This window comes from Canis aureus, chromosome 5 (assembly GCF_053574225.1).
Source record: "Canis aureus isolate CA01 chromosome 5, VMU_Caureus_v.1.0, whole genome shotgun sequence".
In the NCBI taxonomy this organism is placed as follows: Eukaryota; Metazoa; Chordata; class Mammalia; order Carnivora; family Canidae; genus Canis; species Canis aureus.
In genome coordinates this window covers 6,212,192-6,238,074 of record NC_135615.1, presented here as the reverse complement: position 1 = coordinate 6,238,074, position 25,883 = coordinate 6,212,192, and the positions used below count along the sequence as shown (strand labels likewise).

Below are 25,883 nucleotides of genomic sequence, written 5' to 3'. Positions count from 1 at the left end.
CCACTAGTAGCTTAATAATTGTGCTTCTGAGTTGAATTTCTGACATTGTATTGAAATCCAATTCTGTAACTCTGTAGCAGAGGGTACTGTTTCCTGTTCTTTCTTTTGCGGTGAATTCTTCCTTCTCGTCATTTTGTCCAGTGCAAGAGTGGCTGTTTGAGCGGGCTGAGTCAAAAATATCGACCACGACCTAAGTAAAATACACCCTTGATGATTCTGAAGAGGTCAGAGATCAGAAAATAAAAGAAAAAGAAGACCAGAACAAAATATAACAGAAGGACCACTGGAGTCAAAAACAAGTTTTAAAACACAGAAGTAAAAATAAATAGCTAAAAGCTAAAAACTAAAAACAAAGAAAAAAAAGTAAAAGTAGAGAAAAGAGGAAAAAGAAAAAAATTAAAAGGTGGGGGGGATGGTGTTTGTGAGGAAGTAGTAATGGAGAGAGAATGTAGTCTACCTGAGGAGTCCTATAGGGTGATCCTCTTGGTTCTCAGTGTATTTTGTTCTCTATGTTAGAAGTTGCTCAATTCCAAATTTATATGAACCAGCAATACTTATTATATAAAGCCCCAACATTGACCACAAAAACATAAACAAGATAAAAGAGGGTACAGAAGAAAGAAAGAATATAATCTCACAGAATTACAGTGTTCCACTTGGTTCTGAGTGCATGTTGGTCGTATTTTAGAAGGTACTAACTTCCACCATCACAAATTAAAACAAGGCAGAAAAAACAAAAAAACCCAAAAACCCATGTCTTGTATATGTACCAAAATCCCAGTGTTAATTTCTATAAGTAATTTTTGTGAGGTGATTGAGACTCATTTGTTTTGTTTTATTTTGTTTTCTTCTGCACTGCTCAAAGTTGTGCCCTTTGTTAAATTGTCACAGTTTTTTTTTTTTTTTAAGTTTTATTTATTTATGATAGTCACAGAGAGAGAGAGAGGCAGAGACATAGGCAGAGGGAGAAGCAGGCTCCATGCACCGGGAGCCCGACGTGGGATTCGATCCCGGGTCTCCAGGATCGCGCCCTGGGCCAAAGGCAGGCGCTAAACCGCTGCGCCACCCAGGGATCCCTGTCACAGTTTTTATTTAGTGGATGTGGTTTATCTATAACAGAAGGCAGAGTTTAATCCTTTTGACTGTTAACTGTATCAGTAGCACAACAACAAAGGAACCTCTTAAAAGCAGAAAGAAAATCTAAAGCCTTTTTGGTTTGTTAACTATTCCTTTTCTTTATTTTAAATATTCTGATTTGGGGGGCACACTTCTATAATGTAAAGTTGAATAGACACATCAGGTAAAATTTACCCATTTTTCCTATCCAATTTGATTAAGTAATGATGTAGTTACAGGTTAAAATGGGAGGGATACGGTTTTAAACTATACTGCTGCCTTTTAGCTGTCTTAAGATACTTTAACTGTACCCATAGATTTCTATAACTACTTCTCTAATTCAAGAATATACTTTTAATTTTTTTTAAAGATTTACTTATTTATTCATGAGAGATACAGAGAGGCAGAGACATAGACAAGACAGAGGAGAAGCAGGCTCCATGCAAGTAGCCTGATGCAGGACTTGATCCTTGGAATCTAGGATCACACCCTGAGCCAAAGGCAGTCAGCTGCTGAGCCACCCAGGTGTCCCATCCATTCAGACTTTTAAAATTTCATTTTTCAGAAGGTGAATATAATAAAATTTTGGTAGACTTTTAGAGATAAATCTAAAATGTTAAGATACTAATCAGTTGAAAATTTGATTCATTTTTTAAAGTATTTGCAGAGTTTTGCTTTGTGGACATCAGTAGATACAATTGTATACTTTTAAATAATGATGTGGCAGAGGGTGGAAGGGACCTGGCTGGCTTAGTCAGTAGAGCATCCAACTCTTGATCTCAGGATTGTGAATTCAACCCCCACATTGGGTCTATAGATTATAAAATATTCATGTATATAAGTGTGTATATATATATATTAGATAATGGTATGGGATGGTACATTATCCCAAAGATTAGGTTACTGAATATGGGACTTTTTGTAATTGTAGTAATTAATTAACACAACCAATTAGGAATTTAAATTATATTTTAAATATAGTTCAGTGTGCTATTGCTCTTTAGAATTACTCTTGTATTATAAATCTCATTCTTTTGCTTTTGCATTCACATGTTTAGGGAACTTGTCCATTGGGATCCTTGGGTGGTTTGGCAGTTCAGTGTCTGCCTTCTGCCCAGGGTGTGATCCTGGAGTCCCGGGATCAAGTCCCGCATCGGGCTTCCTCTTTGGAGCCTGCTCCCTCTGCCTGTGTCTCTGCCTCTCTCTCTCTGTGTGTCTCTCACGAATAAATAATAAAATAAAACCTTTTTTTGAGAAAAAGGAACTAATCCATTTAATTTATATTTTATAATAGATATTTGTAAAAAGATTTTATTTATTTATTCGTGAGAGACACAGAGAGAGAGGCATAGACATAGGCAGAGTTCTAGGCTCCTCACAGGGAGCCTGATGCGGGACTTGATTCTGTACCCTGGGATCATGCCCTGTGCTGAAGGCAGACATTCAATCTCTGAGCTACCCAGGTGTCCCTAATAGATAATATTTTATAGAAAATTGCTTTTGTAATCTATAAACTGTCCAGTGAAATATCATTTAAAAAGTTGCTGGAATCAAAAATTCTTTTAAATTAATAGGATTTTAGCTTTGAGGGAACAAAAAAAGTAATGTGGTTTGTGGGAAAAATCTGTAGTTCTTTTAAATAAAGTTAATTTTCATAATCAAAAGGAAATATAAAATTCTATTTTCTGTACAAATTTTACAGGCTATCTGTTGTTCTTTTAAAGATTTTATTTTTAAGTAATCGCTACACTCAATGTGGGGCTCAAATTTAGAACTCCATGATCGAGGGATCCCTGGGTGGCACAGTGGTTTGGTGCCTGCCTTTGGCCCAGGGCACGATCCTGGAGACCCGGGATCGAATCCCACGTCGGGCTCCCGGTGGATGGAGCCTGCTTCTCCCTCTGCCTGTGTCTCTGCCTCTCTCGCTCTCTCTCTCTCTGTGACTATCAGAAATAAAAATTAAAAAAAAATTAAAAAAAAAAAAAAAAAGAACTCCATGATCGAGTCGCATGCTCAACCGAGCCAGTCAGCCAGCCCCAAATTATATAGGCTATGTTAATGAGGGTTTCTAGAGAATTCAGCCAAAACAAAACTTGAATAATATGCAGTATGTCCGTTGGATGTAAAGAGAGATCAGTGTCCTCAACTCTGGCTACACATTGGAATCACTAGGGGGATCTTGTTTAAAAAATATATATATAAAAAAAAAAAATATTGCCCCAGCATAACCTCAGACTAATCATTTCGGGATTTCTAAGAGGATGGGATAATAGCTGTACCAGAGGGAAGATTAGAACAGAGTCTCATAAAGGATGGAACCTGAAAGTCACCATGAATGAGGGTCTGGTCTGTACCTCTGCCAAGTCCAGAACATTGGCTTTCTTTTCTAAGGGTTGACAGATGATAACCACCTTTTGGAGATTTGGAGAAAAACCGGAATACTAATTTTTTCCCCCAGAATGCTAATTCTTTAACTTACAGAGGGTGTTATATTTTTCAAGTGTGCAGCATACTCCTGATTAAGATATAGGACACTCCTCAAAATGTCAGAGGCACTTGGGAAACTGGATGAATGATTGCTAAGATTGTCTATTGAACAGAGCATAGAACACTGAGATTTGGATGGCATTAAGAGATCTGTTCATTTGATCAAAAAAAAAAATCTGAGCAATTTAATCTTTGCTTTACAATACAGTGTATCTGTGCCTCTGATAGTATATTTTTATCATACAGAAATGATGTTTCTTATCAAGAAAATGTGCTGGAGAACTGGAAAAATTACTGTGCTTTGGGTGCTGTTTTTTTTTTTTTTTTTTTAATAAGATTTTATTTGAGAGAAGCATAAGCAGGGCGAAGGGCAGAGGGAGAGGGAGAAGCAAACTCCCTGCTGAGCAGGGAGCTTGAAGTGGGGCTGAATGAATCCTGGGACCCTGGGATCATGACCTGAGCTAACGGCAGACACTTAACCGACTGAGTCACCTAGGCACCCCACAGATGCCACTTTTATGGAATCTGTGCAGCTCACCAAACAGTTTTCATTTGGATAGGTTATAATCGAATTGAATTGATTTAATTCACTTATACTGTAAATAAAATCTTCTCTAGGAGTAGTTACCTAGACTGAGGTTTGCCTGGCTCTGCTTGTCTCTCTGTGTCTGTCCCTGCCAGTATCATGCGTGTGTGTGCGTGCACATGCCATTTCTTTTATTTCAGCATTGGAGTGAGGGAGAGAATTTTGCAGATGACTAAGATCATTCTTCTTGGGTTTTGTATTTTTAGTTTTTTCTTCAGAGAGTAATCTCTTAAATTCTGGCTATATCTTGCTGTGGCTGCTTGTGTCCTGATTTTATTGACTATTGAAATTCTTTTTCTTTTTTTAAGATTTTATTTATTCATGAGAGACAGAGAGAGAGAAAGGCAGACACAGGAGGAGGGAGAAGCAGGCTTCATGCAGGGAGCCCAATGTGGGACTTGATCCTGGGACTCCAGGATCATGCCCTGGGCCAAAGGCAGGTGCTAAACCGCTGAGCCACCCAGGCATCCCAAATTCTAGCTTATTGAAAGAAAAATAACTCTGCTTAGATTTGCCTAGGACTAGCACATACTACATATATTTAGTTCTGACATTTGAAATCCATAATTCAGTCCGTTACTTACGGGTATAAACTGAAACAGATTTGAGTAGCTCTACTTAAAGACAAATTTGATAGACTTTTTAGAGTAATATCTAATTGAGAGATAACTAAAAGAGATCTGGTTTGAAACAGGATCAAAGGAAGTTTTGGGTGGAGTGGGTCAAGATGGAATATATGGCTAGCTTACCAGATTCCATTGAATCTTTGCATACATACACTATTCTAGTATTAAATAGTGTAAAGGATGTTGACTTGTGTTTGAATTATATCTCTGCCATGTAGTAGCTGTGACTTTGGCCATATCAAAAAATTTTTTTTAATTAATTTATTTATTTATGATAGTCACAGAGAGAGAGAGAGAGAGGTGCAGAGACACAGGCAGAGGGAGAAGCAGGCTCCATGCACCGGGAGCCCGATGTGGAATTCGATCCCGAGTCTCCAGGATCGCGCCCTGGGCCAAAGGCAGGCGCCAAACCGCTGCGCCACCCAGGAATCCCTGGTCATATCAAAATAAGCATTACCTAATGGTTTCAATTTTGGGGTTGAATCTATTATAATCCATATATATTCCAGATCATATATCTATATTAAACTATAAAAATGCCCTCCCTAATATCCCCAGCCTCACAGTAACAAGTACTCCCTTCTAAAAAAGATATTTTATGGTTAAAGCAATTTTTTTCAGTTCTATTCATTGATAGGAACAGCAATTAGGTAATTTACATTTAGCTCTCAGATCACATTATAATCACTGTAACTAGTTATTTTTAGCATAGTTCATCCTGTATAATCTCCCAACATACCTCCGCCTTGTTGATTAAAACTAGATGAAGGCCCTGTTCTACTGAGCTTACATTGTATTGCTCTGAAAGATAGGCAGTAAGCCAACAATAAAGCAGGGCGGTGACTGACGAGTCTGAGCTTCTTAATTTTAAAGGTGTAAGTGGCCACTTTAAAACTGTATATAAGCTGAAAAATATGCAAAAATGATATAGGACTTTGGTTGCTTAAAGTAATAAATGTGTTCATCTTAGTAGTAAAAGTAATAAATGTAAATGAAAAAAATCCAAACATCAAAAAAAAAAAATGAAGAGTCTTTCCTATTCCCTCCATGTTAATTCTTTGAGTCTAATTACTTTTAATTCTATTTTATAGATTGATTCAGAAAACACATATATGTATATCTTCTTATTTTAAAAGAGAAGAACCTTGGGATCCCTGGGTAGCACAGCGGTTTGGCGCCTGCCTTTGGCCCAGGGCGCGATCCTGGAGTCCCAGGATCGAATCCCACGTCGGGCTCCCGGTGCATGGAGCCTGCTTCTCCCTCTGCCTGTGTCTCTCCCCCCCACCCCGCCTCTCTCTCTCCGTGTGACTATCATAAATAAATAAAAATTAAAAAAAAAAGAGAAGAACCAATAATGGTATCATATTCCTACTGTTCACTAACTACCTTTTTGCTTATAAAAAAATTCAGATGTTTTCCCAGTCAGCACACACAAAGCTAACCTTATTCTTTTTAAATATCTGCAAAATATCTCCTATATGGAAATATTTTCTTTTATCAGTTACCAGTTGATCGCCATTTACTTGAAATTAATTTACCTTGCTCTTTAAATTTGATGATTCTAAATTGGCCCATAGGTGTGAAAATGACAACCATTTCCTACTTTCCTTTTATGCCCTTTTAGAAACATGACCTTAGAGAATGGTTTTTAATGCACAATTTATGGGTTATTGTATAAAATTTTAAAAGAAGTTTATGTAAAACAGTCTTCGAAGTGAAGACACTTTTATTTTATTTACTTATTTAAGATTTTATTTATTTATTTGACAGAGAGAGAGCACAAGCAGGGGGAGCATCAGAGGGAGAGGGAAAAGCATACTCCCCGCTGAACAGGGAGCCAGTGAGGTACCTGATCCCAGGATCCTGGGATCATGACCTGAGTAGACGGCAGATGCTTAACTGGCTGTGCCACCCAGGCACTTGATGAAGACACTTTTTAATAAAGTCTTTAATATACTTGGATTTTCCTGAAAGAGTATACAGTTTATGTAATTAATGTAGATACTTTGGGAACTTGAAATCTCAAAATTATTGCTAAATAAATTGTAAATATTATGTTATTTGGTACTAGTGTAGACCATAGTAGTAGTTTGTGATTTCACAAGGTTTGTTTCTTTTGATTACAGATTCTTGAAACTATGCCGATGACTGAGAAAGTTGAAGAGTTGCTACATGTCATAGGTCCATTTTATGAAATTGTAGAAGACAAAAAGTGTGGCAGAACTTCTGATTTAACTTCAGGTTGGAATGTTTTACCTTGTTTTTAAATCCAGCAACTGATGTATTATGCATGCATTAATATTTATATGTCTAATTTTTTTTTACTTTCACATGCCAGTCCGACTGGAGAAAATCTCTAAATACTTAGAAGGTAGGAATAATGAAATACATGTAAATGTTTTGTTTAAAATTTACATGCCAAAAGAATTTTACACAAATTTAACTTATAAGCTGGTCACTCAAGAGTTTTCATTTCAAGCAAATACATTACATAAAGTTCAAAAATAATATAAACACTCAAATTTTAGCCCTTCAATTATTAAAACATGACAGGTGGCTCACCAAATATATACAAGATTATAACAATTTATGATTTTATTTTGATGATTTACTTTCTGGTTTGCTTTCTGTATTACATTAATGGTGCCATAGCTGAAATGATTTTCTAGCTAATTTTAATGTAGATATGTTTATAATATAGCTTATATAGTGTAGCAATCTAAAACAAGATGCCAGGGAATTCACTTAGCTTGGTCTTTTTTTTTTTTTAGAATTCTAATTTTGTGTTCTCAGGAAAGAATTGAAAGGCTTATCTTTCACGTATTAGCAGGAATTGAATAATAGGCAAATTTGCTGGCATTAAGTATAAACATTACTCTTTAAATTTTTTTTTTTTGAAAGCAGAGTGAAATGAGCCTGTAAGAATTATTTCAAATGAAAAATATGTTTTATTTTCCTGGAATCCCTATTTACAAGGTATCTTTTACTAACTGACAGAAATCAGGGGTTTCAGAACAGTTACCTTCCTGTGCGTCATAAGATCTGCAGTTTGTGTCTGCAGTAGTAACTGCTATAATGCTCACTGAGCATAACATTCTTATAACCACATCCTCTATATCTGATTTGCCTAAAGAAACACATTTTAACAAATAATCTTCCTTATAAGTCATGCTGTTCAATGCAGAAAAAATATTATTTCCTCTGTATGAAGCATGTTGTTAGGATTTAGAGGGGAGTAAATCTGGATCTGTTTTTAGTAGTATCTAAGCCGGTTAAAGGCAAATGTTTAAACAGCTAATTATAAAGACAAGGAATAATGATAGTAAATGCTCAGATCCATAATCCCTAAGTTATAATTTAAAATTCAAAAACCTTGATAAACCAGATATTTTTTGGTGACTCATTTGAAAGCAAAGCCTGTCCTGACATGAACTAATTGAGCAGCCCACCCTGACCTGATTTGACACTAGACTTTTATTTTTATTTTTTAAAGATTTTATTCATTTATTCATGAGAGACACAGAGAGAGAGAGGCAGGCAGAGACACAGGCAGAGGTAGAAGCAGGCTCCATGCAGGGAGCCTGATGTGGGACTTGATCCTACTCCAGGATCATGCCCTGGGCTAAAGGCAGGCGCTAAACCGCTGAGCCACCCAGGGATCCCTACACTAGGCTGTTTAAAATATTTATTCTATTTAGTGTGACTACCCATATGTTTTGCTGTAAAAACTTTCTTTATTATTAGTTTTTTTAGTGGGAGCTGCCTAGACTCTATTGAAGATGTTACATAATGTATAGTACATACAGTGTATGACCTTTGCAAAGTTAGAAAACTGGATTTTAAATCATATCTGCAAGGATTGCAGATGCAAGGGTTATAAGGAATATGGACCTGTACCATAATTTATTTAACCTGTATAATTCTAATGGACATTTAGATTGCTTCCTCCTCTCTTTTTTATATTAAGCTTTTATTTTAATTCCAGTATAGTTAACATACAGTGTTACATTTGTTTCCTCTTCTGGTCTTCAAAAGCTGCTGAAAGTAACCCTGTACAAATGTCATTTAATAAAAGAGAAAATATATCTGTAAGAAATAATATTAGAAATGTAATAACCAGGGTTAAAATATTTGAGTGTTTCATAGTTTGCAATCTTGACTTGTTTTTTTTTTTTTTTTTTTTTTAGCAAAGAATGGTATTGAAAGCCACTTAGGCCCAGTAAAACAGATATATCTGTGTCACATGGGCTTTTTCATAGTTCAGATGCATAGTAAGTTTTGAAATCAGGAAGTATGAACTATTCAACTTTGTTCTTTTTCAAGATTAGTTTGACCATCCTGGATCTTTTGCATTTCCATATGAATTTTTGAATCAGCCGGACAATTTTTGCATAAAGGTGTCACCTAGGATTCTAGTAGGGATTGCACCGAATTGTAGGTCATTTTGAGGAGTATTTTGTCATCACAACAGTATTGTCTTCCAATCCATTTATTTAGTTCTTTAATTTCTTTGAAAAATGTTTTGTCATCTGCCGTATAAAATTCTTATACCTTCTTTTTTCCAGTGTACTGCTGAGCATTTTATTCTTTTTGCTGCTATTATAGATTATTTTCTAATTTCATTTTGTATTGTTCATTGTTAGCCTGTAGAAATACAATTGATTTTTGCTTATTGATCTTGTATCCTGCAGTCTCATTGAACCTTTTGTTCTTTTTTTTTTTAAAGATTTTATTTATTTATTTGTGAAAGAGAGAGAGCATGAGTGGGTGAGAGGGGTAGAGGGAGAGGGAGAAACAGACTTCCCATTGAGTAGGGAGCCTGATGTCGGACTCTATCTGGAGACCCTAGGATTATGACCTGAGCCAAAGGTAAACTCTTGACCTACTGAGCCACCCAGGTGCCCTCCTTTTGTTAATTCTAATAGGTTTTTTTTTGTAGATTCATTAGGATTTCTTGTATGTAAGAGCATGTCATTTGCAAACAGAGACCATTTTTTTTCCTTTTCAGTCTGGATGCCTTTTATTTACTTTTCTTGTCTAATTGCCCTGGCAAGAACTTCCAGTACAATATTAAATAGAGATGGCAAAAGCAGACCTCTTTGTCTTGTTTGTTATTTTAGTAGCAAAAAACACTCCGTCGTTTAACATTGATTATGATGCTAGTTGTGAATTTCTGTAGATGACCTTTATTAGATTGAGGAAATTCTCTTGTATTTTTAATTTCTTCAGCATTATTATGAAAGTATTTGATTTTTGTCAATACTTTGTGTCTGTTGTGATAATCATGTGGCTTTTGTCCTTTATTCTGTTAGAATGATGTAATACATTAACTGATTTTTGGATGTTGAGTTGGGCTTGCTAGTAATTCTCTGTGCTTTCTATACCTCTTATCACAGAACTGCTGTGGTGCTGCTTTTGCTGCTGTCAAGTAGTTTTACTACAAACATCTATTTGGTGGGGGCTTAGGGAATTCTCTATTGCTTAGTTTTGTTGAAGATGTCCATGAGTGGTGGGTGTTTTTGTTTCTTGGTGGTGGTGGTGGTGGTGGTGGTTGTTTTGGTTAGTTGTTTTTCTTTTTGTTTTGTTTTTAGTTTTTTGTTTTTGTTAATCTTGCTTTTTCTGGTTGGCAGGGAGAGAACAAGGAGATTCATAAACTGTGATGCTTCAGGTTCTCTAAAAGAGAGTAGAATACGATGGCAGTGGTAGAGTTGAGTTTTTATTCTTTTGTTCCTGTTTAAGATGTATGGAGATTGTGAAATTTAGTTGTTGCTTGGGATGCAGGGAAGCATCCAAAATGCATTTGAGTAGGTGAAAATGAGCCCAAAGGTTTATGAAGGGAGACCACTGTTTTTGGCCAGTAGCCATGTAGGAGGCCTTATTATCTTAAAGAGTGGTGGAAATTCCCTGTATCTCAAAATGAGGTTCAGTATCCAACAGCATTGGCATCACAGAGGAGCTTTATGGAAATGCAGAATCTTAGATCATCCCAAACTTACTGATTTTTAACTGGATCTCAGCTGATTCCTATGCATATTAATGTTTGAGAAGTTCTGGTGTATTTATTCACAAGATATGACTGGCTAGTAGGACAATTTATGTACCTTTTTAAGTGATTGATCTCACTAACTGATGCTTTAGAAGAAAATAATTTAAATATAAAGCATTAAAGGTAATAAAAGGATGAAAAAATTTTAAATGTAGTTCATTTATAATATTGATGAGAGTGTTGTATTTATGTTTTCAGTATGCTAGCATGTAACAACTGTCTCTTCATTTACGGTGTATAAAGATCATTTATCTCTAACTTTATTATTTGATATTAACTTAAAAAAACATTCTCTGCCTTGCTTAATAAGGATTTATCATTTTTGTTATAAACTGATACTTGAAGTTTATTTATGTAATATATGTGTACTTATAGTCAAAGAAAAGAATACTAGTTATATATCAAAATTCTAAGTTTTACTTCAAAGTAATTTTATTAGTTATTTATAAATGGCAGTATTATTTGTAAATGATAGCATTATTGTATGTACAGCACTAGAGATTAAGTGATCATTTCATATTTTAGATCTTGGTAATGTTCTAACTTCTACTCCAAATGCCAAAACTGTTAATGGTAAAGCTGAAAGCAGTGATAGTGGAGCTGAGTCTGAGGAAGAAGAGGCCCAAGAAGAAGTGAAAGGAGCCGAACAAAGTGATAATGGTAATCTTTGGATGATGAACTAATAATTTTACATTAAATTAGATAAAATATGAAGAGGTCTGGGCTGATTTGGTTTTGTATGAGAATAGTGTTTATGGTAGGATCCAGGCTCTTGACTTTACCAATAAGTTTTTTTTTTTTTTAATTTTTTATTTATTTATGATAGTCACAGAGAGAGAGAGAGAGAGAGAGGCAGAGACATAGGCAGAGGGAGAAGCAGGCTCCATGCACCGGGAGCCCGACGTGGGATTCGATCCCAGGTCTCCAGGATCGCGCCCTGGGCCAAAGGCAGGCGCCAAACCGCTGCGCCACCCAGGGATCCCTACCAATAAGTTTTTTGTGGACCGAAAATACAGGGACAATCAACCTTATGCATAGATAGAATAGATGAGATTGAACCCTAACAAGAATAGACATTTCTCTAAATCTGTTGCCTGAAATGTTGCATTAGGAATGTATTCATGTTGGGATGCCTGGGTGGCTCAGCAGTTGAGCGTCTGCTTTTGGCTCAGGGCTTGGTCCCGGGATGGGGTCCTGCATAGGGCTCCTTGCGGAGAGCCTGCATCTCCCTATGCCTGTGTCTCTGCTTCTCTCTGTGTGTCTCTCATGAATACAAAAAATCTTAAAAAAAAAAAAAAGAAAAGAAAAAAAGAACATCTGACTATTGATCTCAGAGTCATGAGTTCAAGCCCCATGTTCAGCATAGAGTTTAGTTAAACAAACAAAAACAAGTGTATTCATTTTAGATGTTCCAAATATGAATATCCATATGTTACCAAGGAGAGGAGACAGGTTAAACTCTCAATACCTTGTCAAGAATAGAATGGAATCCAGAGAATTGGATACAGGAAGAAATTTTGATGAAGAAGGAACACTGGAGTCATGGGGTACTACACTAGGAGGGCCTTGTTAGTAAGAGTAACAGTGATTCTTAGGAAGACTACTTTAGAAGGGGGAGGCAGAAAGACACTAAAACAAATGGCACAACTTCGTTTTGCTTTTATTTTCTAGTAAGATATGATGAATAATATCTTCTTTGAAGGATATTATTGATTATGTGGACCCCTTTGTACAACTGGGTCTCATAGGGTGACTTGCCTGTGCTTGAGAGTGTTATCTTGACCTTGAGAAGTTATCTTTTTTTTATTTTTTAAAGATTTATTTATTCATGAGAGACACAGAATGAGAGAGAGAGGCAGAGACTTAGGCAGAGGGAGAAGCAGGCTCCTTGCAGGGAGCCTGATGCGGGACCTGATCCCGGATCCCAGGATCATGACCTGAGCCGAAGGCAGGTGCCTAACTGCTGAGCCATGCAGGCATCCCAAGAAATTATCTTTTAAAAGGGGCTCTAGGGGACGCCTGGGTGGCTCAGTAGTTGAACATCTGCCTTCAGCTCAGGGCGTGATCCCACGGTCCCCGGATCTAGTCCCACATCGGGCTCCCTGCATGGAGCCTGCTTCTCCCTCTGCCTGTGTCTCTGCCTGCCTCTCTCTCTCTGTCTCTCATGAATAAATAAATAAAATCTTTAAATAAAAAATAATCATAAAAAATAAAATAAAAAGGGCTCTAGGAAAGCCTGGCTGGCTTGGTGGGTGGATCGTGTGACTCTAGATCTTGTGGTTTTGAGTTCTAGCCCATGTTGGGTGTTGAGTCTATTTAACAATAAAGTAAAGTAAAAATAAAATAGCTTCTAAAAGATTCACAGGGAACTGAAGCAGTTTTGAGTGGGCTGTCAGCATGTAATAAACCCCCCTTTTTAAAAGATTTTATTTATTTATTCATGAGAGACACTCAGAGAGAGAGAGGCAAAGACACAGGCAGAGGGAGAAGCAGGCTCCATGCAGGAGCCCGATGTGGGACTTGATTCCAGGATCACGCCCTAAGCCAAAGGCAGACGCTCAACCACTGAGCCACCCAGGCATCCCAATAAACCCCTTTTTAAAGAGTATTTCATCTCTCTGATCCATGTAGGAAACTGATCAAAGGGATTATGGTAGGTTGGAGAAGTGATTACTTGATTTTAGAAAATATATGCAGAAGTTGACCTACTGTGAACTTTTATGAATCTCCCTACTTTCTTATAAAAGATAAGAAAATGATGAAGAAATCTGCAGACCATAAGAATTTGGAAGTCATTGTCACTAATACCTATGATAAAGACCACTCTGCTCAGGAAATACAGAATGACATTCATGCCAGTTCTTCCTTGAATGGTAGAAGTGCTGAAGAAATAAAGGCTGTAGATGAAAACTTGGAGAAAACTGGAAAAACTGCTATCTGCATTCACCAAGGTACAGTCCTATAATAATGATCTGTCCAGCCTCTTCCCTACCAATGGAATAGTCTCTTCATTATTTGAGGATGTTTAGGAGCAATTTAGAATTAAAAACCTCTTATCTAGGGGGCACCTGGGTGGTCCAGTCAGTTGGGTGTCCAACTCTTGATCTCGGCTCAGGTCTTGATCTTGGGGTTGTGAGTTTGAGCCCCATGTTGGGCTCTGTACTGGGCATGGATCCTACTAAAAAAGAGGGAAGGAAGGGAGCAAGGGAGGGAGGGAGAAAAGAGAAAAAGAGGGAAAAAAAGAAAAGAGTCCCATAAAAATCTTTCATTCAGTAATATCTTAGGGTTTATTAATATTATAAAGATGTATGGCTTTGAATGATAGTGAATTAGGAGCAGGGCTTCTATATTTTTATTGAGACATTTTTTATTGTGTTTTTGTATGACATTTTAAAGATTTTATTTATTTCTTCATGAGAGAGAGAGAGAGAGGCAGTGACACAGGCAGAGAGAGAACCAGGCTCCATGTAGGGGGCCTGATGTGGAACTCGGTCCCGGGACTCCAGGATCACACCCTGGGCCAAAGGCAGGCGCCAAACCACTGAGCCACCCAGGGATCCCTTGTATGACATTTTAAAATAAAATTTGAGAGAGAGGCAGAGGGAGAAGCGACTCCCCATTGAGCAGGGAGCCCAACATGGGGCTTGATCCCAGGACGCTGAGATCATGATCTGATCGAAGGCAGATGCTTAACCATTTGAGCTATCCAGTTGCCCTTTGATGTTTCTTTTCTTTTTTTTATTTTTTCATTTTTTCACTTTTTCATTTTTTAAAGATTTTATTTATTTATTCATGAGAGACACAGAGAGAGAGAGGAACAGACACATGCAGAGGGAGAAGCAGGCTCCATGCAGGGAGCCTGACGTGGGACTCGATCCCTGGTCTCCAGGATCACACCCTGGGCTGAAGGCGGCACTAAACCGCTGCGCCACTTAGGCTGCCCCTGATGTTTCTTTTAACCCAACCTCTGATTATACAATGCCTTTGCTCTTTATTCATAAGTTACAGTCTTTTCGTATCTTAGGACTCTAGGGGTGAGCCTGTCATATATATTTGATGAATTATGAACATTGCTGCAATTCAGTCAAGAAACCAGGAAATGAACTTATTTAATGTAACAACTGAACTTACATAGTTGCTATCAGTTTAGGCCTCCTAGCTGGTAGTCAGTTTTCTCTTATAAGGTTATTAGTTTTGTAAGGTTTGATATAGACAATGTCTTTGTGCAATTATATGATAAAGTACTTTATAATCTTTTCAAGTAAAAATTATCAACTAAATTTAAAGTTTTGGTAAGTTAAAAGAAAAAATATGGCTTGATAAATCAAATTTGTCTCTAGTATGAAAATAATATTGAGCTGTTAAATTTTGACAATGGAGTAAGTGCATTTTTCTTCAATTAGAGAATAATAATTATTTGTTCTTTTTTAGATATAAATGATGATCATGTTGAAGATGTTTCAGGAATTCAGCATTTGACAAGTGATTCAGATAGTGAAGTTTACTGTGATTCCATGGAGCAATTTGGACAAGAAGAGGTAAAAATGATATTTTTTTAATTGGGAAATCTTTAAAGTGATAGAATTCAGTGCATAACTTATTTTAATTATTTTTTATTTGCTTTTAAATTTTATTTTTATTAACAGATTTTATTTTTAGGGACACCTGGGTGGCTCAGCAGTTGGGCGCCTGCCTTTGGCCCAGGGCGTGATCCTGGAGTCCCGAGATCGAGTTCCACATCAGGCTGCCTGCATGGAACCTGGTTCTCTCTCTGCCTGTGTCTCTGCCTCTCTCTGTGTGTGTTTCTCATGAATAAATAAGTAAAATCTTTAAAAATAAATAAATAAAAATAAAAGATTTTCTTTTTAGACAGAGAGCAGACATAAGGTGGGGGAGGGGCAGAGGGAGAAGGAGGTAGAGAATCTCAAGCAGGCTCTGTACCCAGTGCAAGCCTAATATGGGGCTCAATCTCATGACCCTGAGATCATGACCTGAACCTAAGTCACGAGTTGGACACTTAACTGACTAAGCCATCCAGGTGCCCCCCATAACTTCTTTTAATACCAGTGCCTATCACTTTGAAAATCTACATATAAAATATTTAAATTTTGTATTTAAAATTATTTTTGTAAATTTAAAAAATATATTCCTGAATATTCAAAAATATTTAAATATTATAATTTATAATATATTTGTAAATATTCTGAGAGTGAGGTGGGATGGAGGAGGCAGAGAGTAAACTCAAACTAGTTGCTATGTTTGAAACATTGATTGACAGTCAAGAAAATTGAATAATTGACAAATAAATCTGTTCTTCACAATAACTTTAAGTGTAATTAACAAAATATTATATTAGTTTTAGGTGTACAACGTGTTGATTCAATGATTCTGTACATTACTTGGTGCTCACCATGATAAGTGTAGTCACCATACGATTCTATTACAATATTATTGACTATATTTCTTATGCTATACTTTCCACCTCTGAGACTTAACTTACTTTATAATTGGAAGTTTATACTTGTTAATCTTCTTTATCTATTTCACCCATTGTCACCTATCCACTTCCCCTTTAGCAACCACCAGTTTGTTTTCTATATTTGAGAATTATTTGGGGATTCCTGGGTGACTCAGCGGTTGAGCATCTGCCTTTGGCTCAGGGTGTGATCCCGATCTGGGGATCAAGTCCTGCGTCAGGCTACCTGTGAGGAGACTGGTTCTCTCTCTGCCTGTGTCTCTGCTTCTCTCTCTGTGTCTCTCAGGAATAAATAAAATCTTTAAAAAAAAAAAAAAAAAAAAGGAATTGTTGGGGTTTTGTTTATTTGTTTTTTAGATTCTACACATAAGTGAAATCATAAAGTATTTGTCTTTTTCTGTCTGACTTATTTCACTTAGCCTAATAGCCTCTAGGTCCATCCATGTAGTTAAGAATGGCCAGATTTCGTTCTTTTTTTATGACTCAGTGATGTTCCATTGTATGTATGTATGTTTGCATGTGTGCATACACACATATATTGTCTTTATCCATTCACCTATTGATGGACACTGGGGCTGCTTCTATATCTTGGCTATTGTAGATAATGCTGCAATAAACATCTAGGTGTATATATCTTTTCAAGTTAGTGTGTTCATTTTCTTTGGGTTAATACCCAATAGTGGAATTACTGGAACATTTGGTATTTCTATTTTTAATTATTTGAAGAACCTCCATACTGTTTTCCATAGTGGACACACCAATTTACATTCCTACCGATGGTACACTAGGGTTCTCCTCCATATCCTCACCAATGCATGTTACTTCTTGTCTTTTGGATGCTAGCCATTCTGATTGGTGTGAAGTGTAGTGCTTTTTGAATACAGTAATGTTTTTATCTTGTATTTACATTATCTTGGTTTCTGTCCTTACTGTAGGGTTTATGGTATGAAAGCATTGCGTCTCATTGGTTTAACTAAATCTCTGACCTGTTAGAAGACCTTATGCTTATGCCCTGGGAAGGGCCTCATCTCACTTAACAAATTTATGTTTAAAAGAAAGTTTTTTATTTCAGTCCAATTTAAATAAGTTATGTCACTTATAAATGCCTTTATAAAAGGCTGAAATTTTGAAATATTAGTAATTATTGCTTTGTAGAAGCTAAAAATAGAAAATGATTCTAGCATAACCATTTATCAGAATAGTGATTGGTTTGGAAGTGCTGTTCTAAAAGAGATTTGAGATAGGAAATATTTATTTTATATATACATGTACATATACTTCTGATATTATTGCAAACCAGTGACCAATACAGACCAGTGTACTTGGAATTTTGTTAGGTGGATTTAGATTTCTAAGATTTCTTTTTAATGATAACAAATGTTATTTTAGTATATTTCATTTTTTTATTTTAGTATATTTCAAATAAAATATGAACAACTCAGAAGTATTTGCCATATACACCATTCCTATATATATCCCTTTAAAAAAAATTTTTTTTATTGGTGTTCAATTTGCCAAAATATAGAATAACACCCAGTGCTCATCTCATCAAGTGCCCTTGTCAGTACCCGTCACCCAGTCACTCCCACCCCCCCACCTCCCCTTCCACCACCCCTAGTTCGTTTCCCAGAGTTAGGAGTCTCTCATCTTCTGTCTCCCTTTCTGATATTTCCCACTCATTTTTTCTCCTTTCCCCTATATATATCCCTTTGGCATAATGACTTGATTTCAACTTTTCTTTCCTCTTTTGACCCCTTAAATTTGGTATTCTTCACAAATATATCTCTAGTTAACTACTCTGTTGGTTTCAACCTTCACTCACATGCTGATGATTTTAAAAGTGTCATCTCCAACCTATATCTCTGAATTCTAACTGCTCTATTAAACATCTTGCCTAAGAACCTCAATTTATACTTATCTATAACTATACCATTGTCTCTTTCTGTTCCCCTGAAACCTGTTTGTCTTCTGTATTTCTTTTCTTGGTGAGTATCTCAAAATCATCGGGTCTTTTCCTTTCCCTTACTTCCTACATTCAGTATTCAACTCCTAATGATTCTGTAATCTCAAAAGTTCTTGAATCACCCTCTGTCCCACTACTACTCTCTTGGTACAGGCTGACATTATTAGTACACCTTCAACTTGGCTTATACTCATTTAAGTCTTACTAGTTCATATCATTTCTTCCAGGAAGCCTCCACCCAGCCCCAGTATGAGTTAGGTACCCTTCCTGTGAATTCCTATAGCAAGCACCCTTTGTCTATGTTTTTCATGACACTTATCAAACTACACTGTAATGATCTTACATCTCTCACTTCCTTACCAAATCTAGAAGCCTCTTGCAGACAGAGCTTTTATCTCTTTTTTCATGTTATCCTTAGAGTTTAGCATAGTAACTAGAAAAAGAGTAGATATTTTTTAAAAGTCTCTTGGATGAATGACTGACTCATGAGAACAGTTTACTGCCAAAACTACTCAATTCTTTGCTCATGGATGAATCATCCCTAACTCATTTTTCTACATATAGGGAGCAGAAAATGAATAACTTTTTAGAAAAATAATATTTCTGGAGCACCTGGGTGGCTCAGTAGATTGAGTGTCTCCCTTTGGCTCAGATCATGGTCTCAGGGTCCCAGGCTCAAGCCCCATGCACCTGCTTCCCCCTCTTCCTGTGCCCCCTCCCCACTCATGTTCTCGCATGCTTTGCTCTCTCTTGCTCTCTCTCAAATAAATAACCTTAAAAAAAGAAAATATTTCCTATCATAACGTGAAAAAAGTTTTATAAAAAACAATTCTATTGGGATCCCTGGGTGGCGCAGTGGTTTGGCGCCTGCCTTTAGCCCAGGGCGCGATCCTGGAGACCCAGGATCGAATCCCACGTCGGGCTCCCGGTGCATGGAGCCTGTTTCTCTCTCTGCCTGTGTCTCTGCCTCTCTCTCTCTCTGTAACTATCATAAATAAATAAAAATTAAAAAAAAATTCTATTATCATAAAAACTTATGTTTATAGCTTTTAACTTATTTTAAATTTGTAGTCTTTAGACAGCTTTACATTAAACAACGGACCATTTCGATATTACTTGGGTGGTGATCCCAATAAGCCCTTGGAAAACTCTGGTTTTCCTGAAGATGGATCTCCTGGAAATGGCAACACTGGGGATATGCAGGTGGTAGCAGTTGAAGGAAAAGGTGAAGTAAAGCATGGAGGAGAAGATGGCCGAAGCAACAGTGGAGCACCACACCGTGAGCGACGGGGTGGAGAAAATGAGTTCTCTAATGTCAGAAGAGGGAGAGGTGTGTATTTTTTCTTGTTCTCACTAACTATCCTTATAAAGTAACTAGTAAAACAAGAGTTTCAGATAGGAGCAATATTAGAACTATCCATCTGCAAACGGAATGTTAAAAGTTATCCTTACATACATCTGACCATTTTTCTTTACACCTGGTTCTTACCTATGATTCTACAAGGCATAGTAGTTTGATACGGGTTGGGGTGAGGGGAGCATTTCTATTTCTGCATCTTTTTTTTTTTTTTTTAAGATTTGTTTATTTATTTGAGAGAGAGCACAGTGGCAGAGAGAGGGAGAAGCAGGCTTCCCACTGAACAGGGAGCCCAATGCAGGGACTCAATCCCAGGACCTGGGGATCATGACCTGAGCCAAAGGACTGAGCCACCCAGGGGCCCCTCTATTTCTACATCTTTTACACGGTTTTTTGAGGTAGCCAAATTTATGTTCTGTCACCCCTCCTCCCTGCAATCAGTTACTCGTTCCTCCAACTGCATTTCTGCTTTTTTTGCTACCATAGGTAAAAATTTGAATTCTGTCTTTTCCACATTTCCCTCCTTAAATCAAAGATATCATTTAAAGCTGACAGATCAAGTAATAAATGTAAAATATCATTTAACAATCCAAAGGGAAACATTAAGAATAGTAAGGTGATCAGGTAACAGATTAGAGTTGAATAGTGAAGAATGTAAATATATATTAATTTATAATTGTTCGTAGTTAGGAATGGATAGGTAATGTCAAAAAAGAATAATGGAAAGACAAATTCCATATGATCTCATATGTAGAATCTAAAAAAAAAAAAAAGACTAAGTTATAGATAGAGAATAGGTAGACAGATTAATGATTGCCACAGGCGGGGGGTGTGGCGGGGGGAGGGGAGGAGGATGTGAAACAGGTCAAGGGTCAAAAGGTAAAATCTTTCAGTTATAAGTAAGTCACTCATGGGGATATAATGTACAGCATGGTGACTGTAGTTAATCTACTGTACTGCATATGTGAAAGTTGCTAAGATAGTAAATCTTAAAAGTTACCATCACAAGGAAAAAGAGTCTGTAACTGTATGGTAACAGATGTTAACTGTACTTACTGTGATTATTTTGCAATATATACAAGTATTGAATCATGTATGCTTAAAAAAAGGAAAATCCCTATATAATTTTATGAGATCGTAAAAAGTTAAAGGAATATCTGTGTATCTGGTTGAAAAATCTACATAAAATGAAGACGGGGGAAAAAAGAGAATTAATGGTATTAAGAAACTAATTGTTTAACCAATAGGCATTTGAACATATACCAATTGTAAATATTCTAACAAAGAAGAGAAAGATCACAACATATTACTAGAACCTCAGATTTAGGTTCCTGTCTTTAGGCAATTTACCTAAATTGAATGTATGAAAGGCTTCCCATTTATAACGCGAGTTCACCTGTCCTATAAAACACCACAACTCCCAGCAATCACAGGAGTCCATACAAGGGGCAGACCCTAAAGTTAAGCTTCTTGAGCTTCATAGTAAATCTGCCTCAGCATTAAATAGATATTATTGAGCTGTTCTTTGTCAGGCTGTGTTCTAGGTCCTGGGGATGCTGTAGAGAAGGAGACAGCCCCTTCCACAGACAGAGCTTATGTTCTAGTAAGGGGAGCTGACAGTGAATACATAAATAATTCAGATTGGTTGCAAATGGCGATAAATGCTCTGAAGAAAAGAAAATGAGTAATTGGACAGAGTGACTGGAGGTGGGGATTACCATAGCATGGAAATAGTCTGATTAATCCTGTCTTTGTGAAGGCTGGTTTGAAAGCTCACTATGACATAGGACATAGTAAAGTGAGCAAAGACAGGAGTGATTCTTCAGTACCTACTAATAGGCCCTCATAGAATTTCTCCATCTCTTAAGGATACAGGAAAATAAGCCTTTAGACCAGACTTCCACTTTTTTTTCCCCTTGTAAATTCCACACCAGTCGCTGAAGTGGTCCTTTCTTTCTTAAAGAACCACTTCAAAACTTACTTCCTTTCGATACAAGAGTAGAAGTCTTCTTGAAACTGGCATCAAGCCCTCAGCGTTCTCTTTGGGCTTTAACTTGGCAAACAGCTTTAGTTCCATTTTTCTTACAAGACCAAATAAGGTGATACAAGCTCACCTTTGGAAATCCTGCTGCTGCTTTGGGGCTCCAGGATGCCAAAGGGCAATGAGGTAAACAGGTTCTTGGTTATTATTTAAAACAAACAAAACTTACCCAACTGTATTAGCAAACGGACAAAAACTTGTAATATTTCATTTCTGCACAGTAGTGCTTTTTATATACTGCAATATAAAACTGTTGCAGCCTTTCTGAAAAATAACCTGGCAGCACTTAATGAAGATCCTCTGCAAAGCGGTGCCTGGGTGGCTTGGTTGGTTGGGCATCTGCCTTCAGCTCAGATCATGATCTCAGGTTCCTGGGATGGAGCCCCACATCATCCAGCTCCCTGCTCAGTGGGGAGTCTGCTTCTCCCGCTCCCTCCACTCCTCCTCTCTGCTTGTGCTCTCTCTCTCAAAAAAAAAAAAAAAAAAACCTCTACAAAGTTGTCATCCTTTTACCCAGTAATTCTTTTTTGATTCTGTTTTTCCTAAAGAAATCTGGGCAATAATTTATATACAAAGACATTCATCACAGTGTTATTTGTAATCACAAAAATTTGGAATCGTCCTAACTATCCAAAAATGGAGAATGAGTAGATTTCTTCATGGTCTTACTGGGGAATTTATGTAGACATTGCAGTGGTTTTGAAACAAAATTTAATGATGCAGATACATATTGATGAAATTTTTTTAAAAGAAGGACACAAAATCATGTGTTAGGGGTAATGCCAATTCCTTAAGTATAAGCATAGGAAAAATGATGGATATATAACATAATTTTAATAGTGAAAAAAATTTTAATAGTGATAAGTATAATAGAATTTATAATAAAAAATACATTAAACAATCTTTTGGGAGATTTACAGTATTATTAAATTAAAAATGACCAAAAAGGAAAATGTGTAGCTTTTAATACTCTAAAGAAGCAGGAGGAAACTGAGTGGGGAAGAATTCGAGAGGAAGACAAACCATGAGAGACTCCTAACTCTGGGAAGCAAAGGGTTGCTGAGGGGGAGGTAGCTGGGTGACTGGCACTAAGGAGGATGGCACATGAAATGAGCATTGGGAGTTATACTATATGTTGGAAAATTGAATTTAAATAAATTATTTGTCAAAATACTCTAAAGAAGCAGTCCTCAGATTTTTTTTCAATCTTGTTACTTTATTAGTAAAGAATTTTTGTGAATGCAGCTCAAATATGTAAATTCTATATGAATTATATGCATTTAGTCATTTACTAGTGCAGTAAATACATTATAAAACCTTAGCAGGAAAAACTTTGAGTAAATCAGTATAAATAGAAGCTTATATATCTGCTTCTTTGCTCCCAGTATTTTGTGTACACTTTCTGATTGCTTCCACTCCACTTTGGAGATTTAGATCTCAAAGAAATAACAGAGGAAAATGAGTAAAACGCACTTTTCTACTTTTATAAGAATTATTTAAAACTAACTTATTTTGCTTTCTTAAAATAGGGCATAGGATGCAGCATTTGAGCGAAGGATCTAAGGGTCGGCAAGTAGGGAGCGGAGGGGACGGGGAGCGCTGGGGCTCGGACAGAGGCTCATGGGGAAGCCTCAATGAGCAGATTGCTCTCGTCCTCATGCGCCTACAGGAGGACATGCAGAACGTCCTGCAGAGACTCCATAAACTGGAAACACTAACAGCTTCACAGGTGAGCGTTCAAATTTGTCTTCTTCCACTGCTGCTGATCCTGCATAACAGCATGTAAGTGTAGTCTGTGTTGATCTGACTTACACAAATCAGCGTAATGATTTTTTTTTAATTTATTTATTCATGAGCCTACACAGAGAGGAGAGAGAGAGATAGAGAGAGAGAGAGAGATAGAGACAGAGAGAGAGTCAGGCAGAGGGAGAAGCAGGCTCCATGCAGGGAGCCCGACGTGGGACTCGATCCCAGGTCTTCCCTGGGCTGAAGGTGGCGCCAAACCACCGAGCCACCTGGGCTGCCCCAATGATTTTTTTTTTTTTTTTTTTTTTTTTAAATAGGACCTAGGAGCAGGACTCCTGGGTGGCTCAGTAGTTGAGGGTTTGCTTTTGGCTCAGGTCATGATCCTGGGGTCCTGGGATGGAGTCCCACATCAGGCTCCCTGCAAGGAGCCTGCTTCTCCCTCTGCCTCTGTCTCTCTCTGCCTCTCTCTCTCTCTCTTTCTGTGTTTCTCATGAACAAATGGATGGAATCTTTAATAATAATAATAATAATATGCACCTAACTTAAATAATTTTCCATCTCCATATTTTCTTTGCAACGGTTATAGTTGTATGGGATTTTTCCTTTCAAAAATATTTTTAAAAAAATCAGTAATCCTTATTTTAATCTAGCCATATAATGGTAAGTAGGATTTCTAAATATGAAAAAGCTACGTAAAAGCCACTGGTACTGACAAAGATTCATTGCCAGCCTAAATGTTAGATTCCTGAACTTTCTCTTAGGCCCAGTTCTTCACTTCTTCCTTATAAAATCCAGTTTTATCAAGAACCCTGCTAAGTTAACCAGACAGGCTCCTCATCCTCCACCAGCTGCCAGATGATGTCTGATCATCCCGGCCCGCCTTCCACAAGAATCCTGTTAGGTCAGTTTAGCCAGAATCTTCCTAACCCCATGTTTCCATTTAGGCATTTTCCATCTGCTCATCCTTGCCATATGCCTTGACACTACATTCCCCCTCACCCATGCTGTGCTGGGTGTGCAGGGAATGAGCCCCAATCCCTGCATCGTGATAGCCCCTACCCCCTTGAAGAAAGTCTTCCTTTTTGTGCTTTCACAAGTGTCATTGATTCTTTTTTTCAACAACATGGATAAATATCATTACAGCAAAAAATCATAACGCTAATTATAACAGCTAGTGCCAGTACTTCTTAGATGAAAGCAGGGGTCCTTGGGAATCTTCATTTGCTTTTCAGACTTTATTACTTAGGGAAAAAAATCTGCTAATAGTTAACATTTAATAGTTCTGACTCCACTTTAGTATTTGTTGGTAGTTGCTGCTTTAATGAGGAAGAGCAGCTGTGTCATCACATTGGGATTTGGTCACCTTGAATTCCATCTAGAAATCACACTGACAAATGTGACCTTGATTAAGTCATCAGATACCAGGGAGCCCAATTTTTAAATCTATCCTTTATTCTGAAAAAATGCCATAAAGTAAATCTCCTAGTTAAATATCACGCCGTAGGGCATTTGAATGGTTCAGTTGGTTGAACGTCTGCCTCCTGGTTTGGCTCAGGTTATGATCTCAGGGTCTTGAGATCAAGCCCTGTGTTGTGCTCTGTGCTCAGCGGGCAGTCTGCTCAAGATTCTCTCTCTCAAATAAATAAATCTTTGAAAAAATATATATATTATTATGCCTACAAGGTACAATTACAACTAATATAAAGATCATTGGTTTGTCTAGATTCTTTCAGCACTTGCAATTTGATTATGCCCTTCTGTACACCTTGATGAGGTGAGGACTAATGCAACATCTGGAGGCAACTAATTTAGTTTTACCTGTAAGGTATAGTCCTACTGAAGTCCTTGATACTATATTACCCATAACAAGGAAATTTAAAGCCTGCCTCCTCCCTACCACTTCCTGCTGTAATTTCAGCATACAGGCCTCTGTGCTGAGCCTTGAACTTGCTTGAAGGCTCCCTCCCACCTTGGATCCTTGTACTTGCTAATCCCTCTGTAGGGAAGATTGTGCTGCACACACACCCCTGCCCCCCCACCCTCCCTCCCCATTCCTACCCCCCACCCTCCCTTCCGCCTCCCTTAGCTACATAGCATACTGTCAGCAAAGCCTTCCATCACCATTGTATTTAAACTTGCAAGACTCTCCTCCTCCAACATGTCTCTTACTCTCCCTGTTTTCTTTTTCTTGTTTTTCCCTCCTTCCTGTTTTATTTTTCTTTATGGTGTTTATTGCTACCTGATACATTGCATATTTTACTGATTTATTCATTATTATTTGTATCTGTCCATTATAGTATAAGCTCCATTAGGGCAGCACTTTTTGTCATTTTGCTCTCTGTTGCATCTCTAATGCCCAGGGTTAACTGGTACATAATAGACGCTGAGTATTTACTGAATGAATGAATGAATGAATGAACAAACGAACGATCTCATTTT

General features: G+C 37.3%; 1 protein-coding gene across 13 annotated transcripts in view; it reads left to right on the top strand.

Moving 5' to 3' along the window:
• The window catches only part of ACBD5 (acyl-CoA binding domain containing 5), a 50,047-nt gene that overhangs the window by 15,101 nt on the left and 9,063 nt on the right, over positions 1 to 25,883 (top strand). For 7 of the 13 annotated variants that reach the window (XM_077896713.1, XM_077896711.1, XM_077896718.1 and 4 more), the window contains exons 5-11: positions 6,942 to 7,056; positions 7,154 to 7,186; positions 11,387 to 11,521; positions 13,609 to 13,812; positions 15,293 to 15,399; positions 19,372 to 19,630; positions 23,228 to 23,427. In XM_077896713.1, coding sequence (XP_077752839.1) covers positions 6,942 to 7,056; positions 7,154 to 7,186; positions 11,387 to 11,521; positions 13,609 to 13,812; positions 15,293 to 15,399; positions 19,372 to 19,630; positions 23,228 to 23,427 — 1,053 coding nt within the window. The remainder of the gene's footprint in view (positions 1 to 6,941; positions 7,057 to 7,153; positions 7,187 to 11,386; positions 11,522 to 13,608; positions 13,813 to 15,292; positions 15,400 to 19,371; positions 19,631 to 23,227; positions 23,428 to 25,883) is intronic. The other 6 variants (XM_077896719.1, XM_077896715.1, XM_077896722.1 and 3 more) reach the window with 5 other exon arrangements.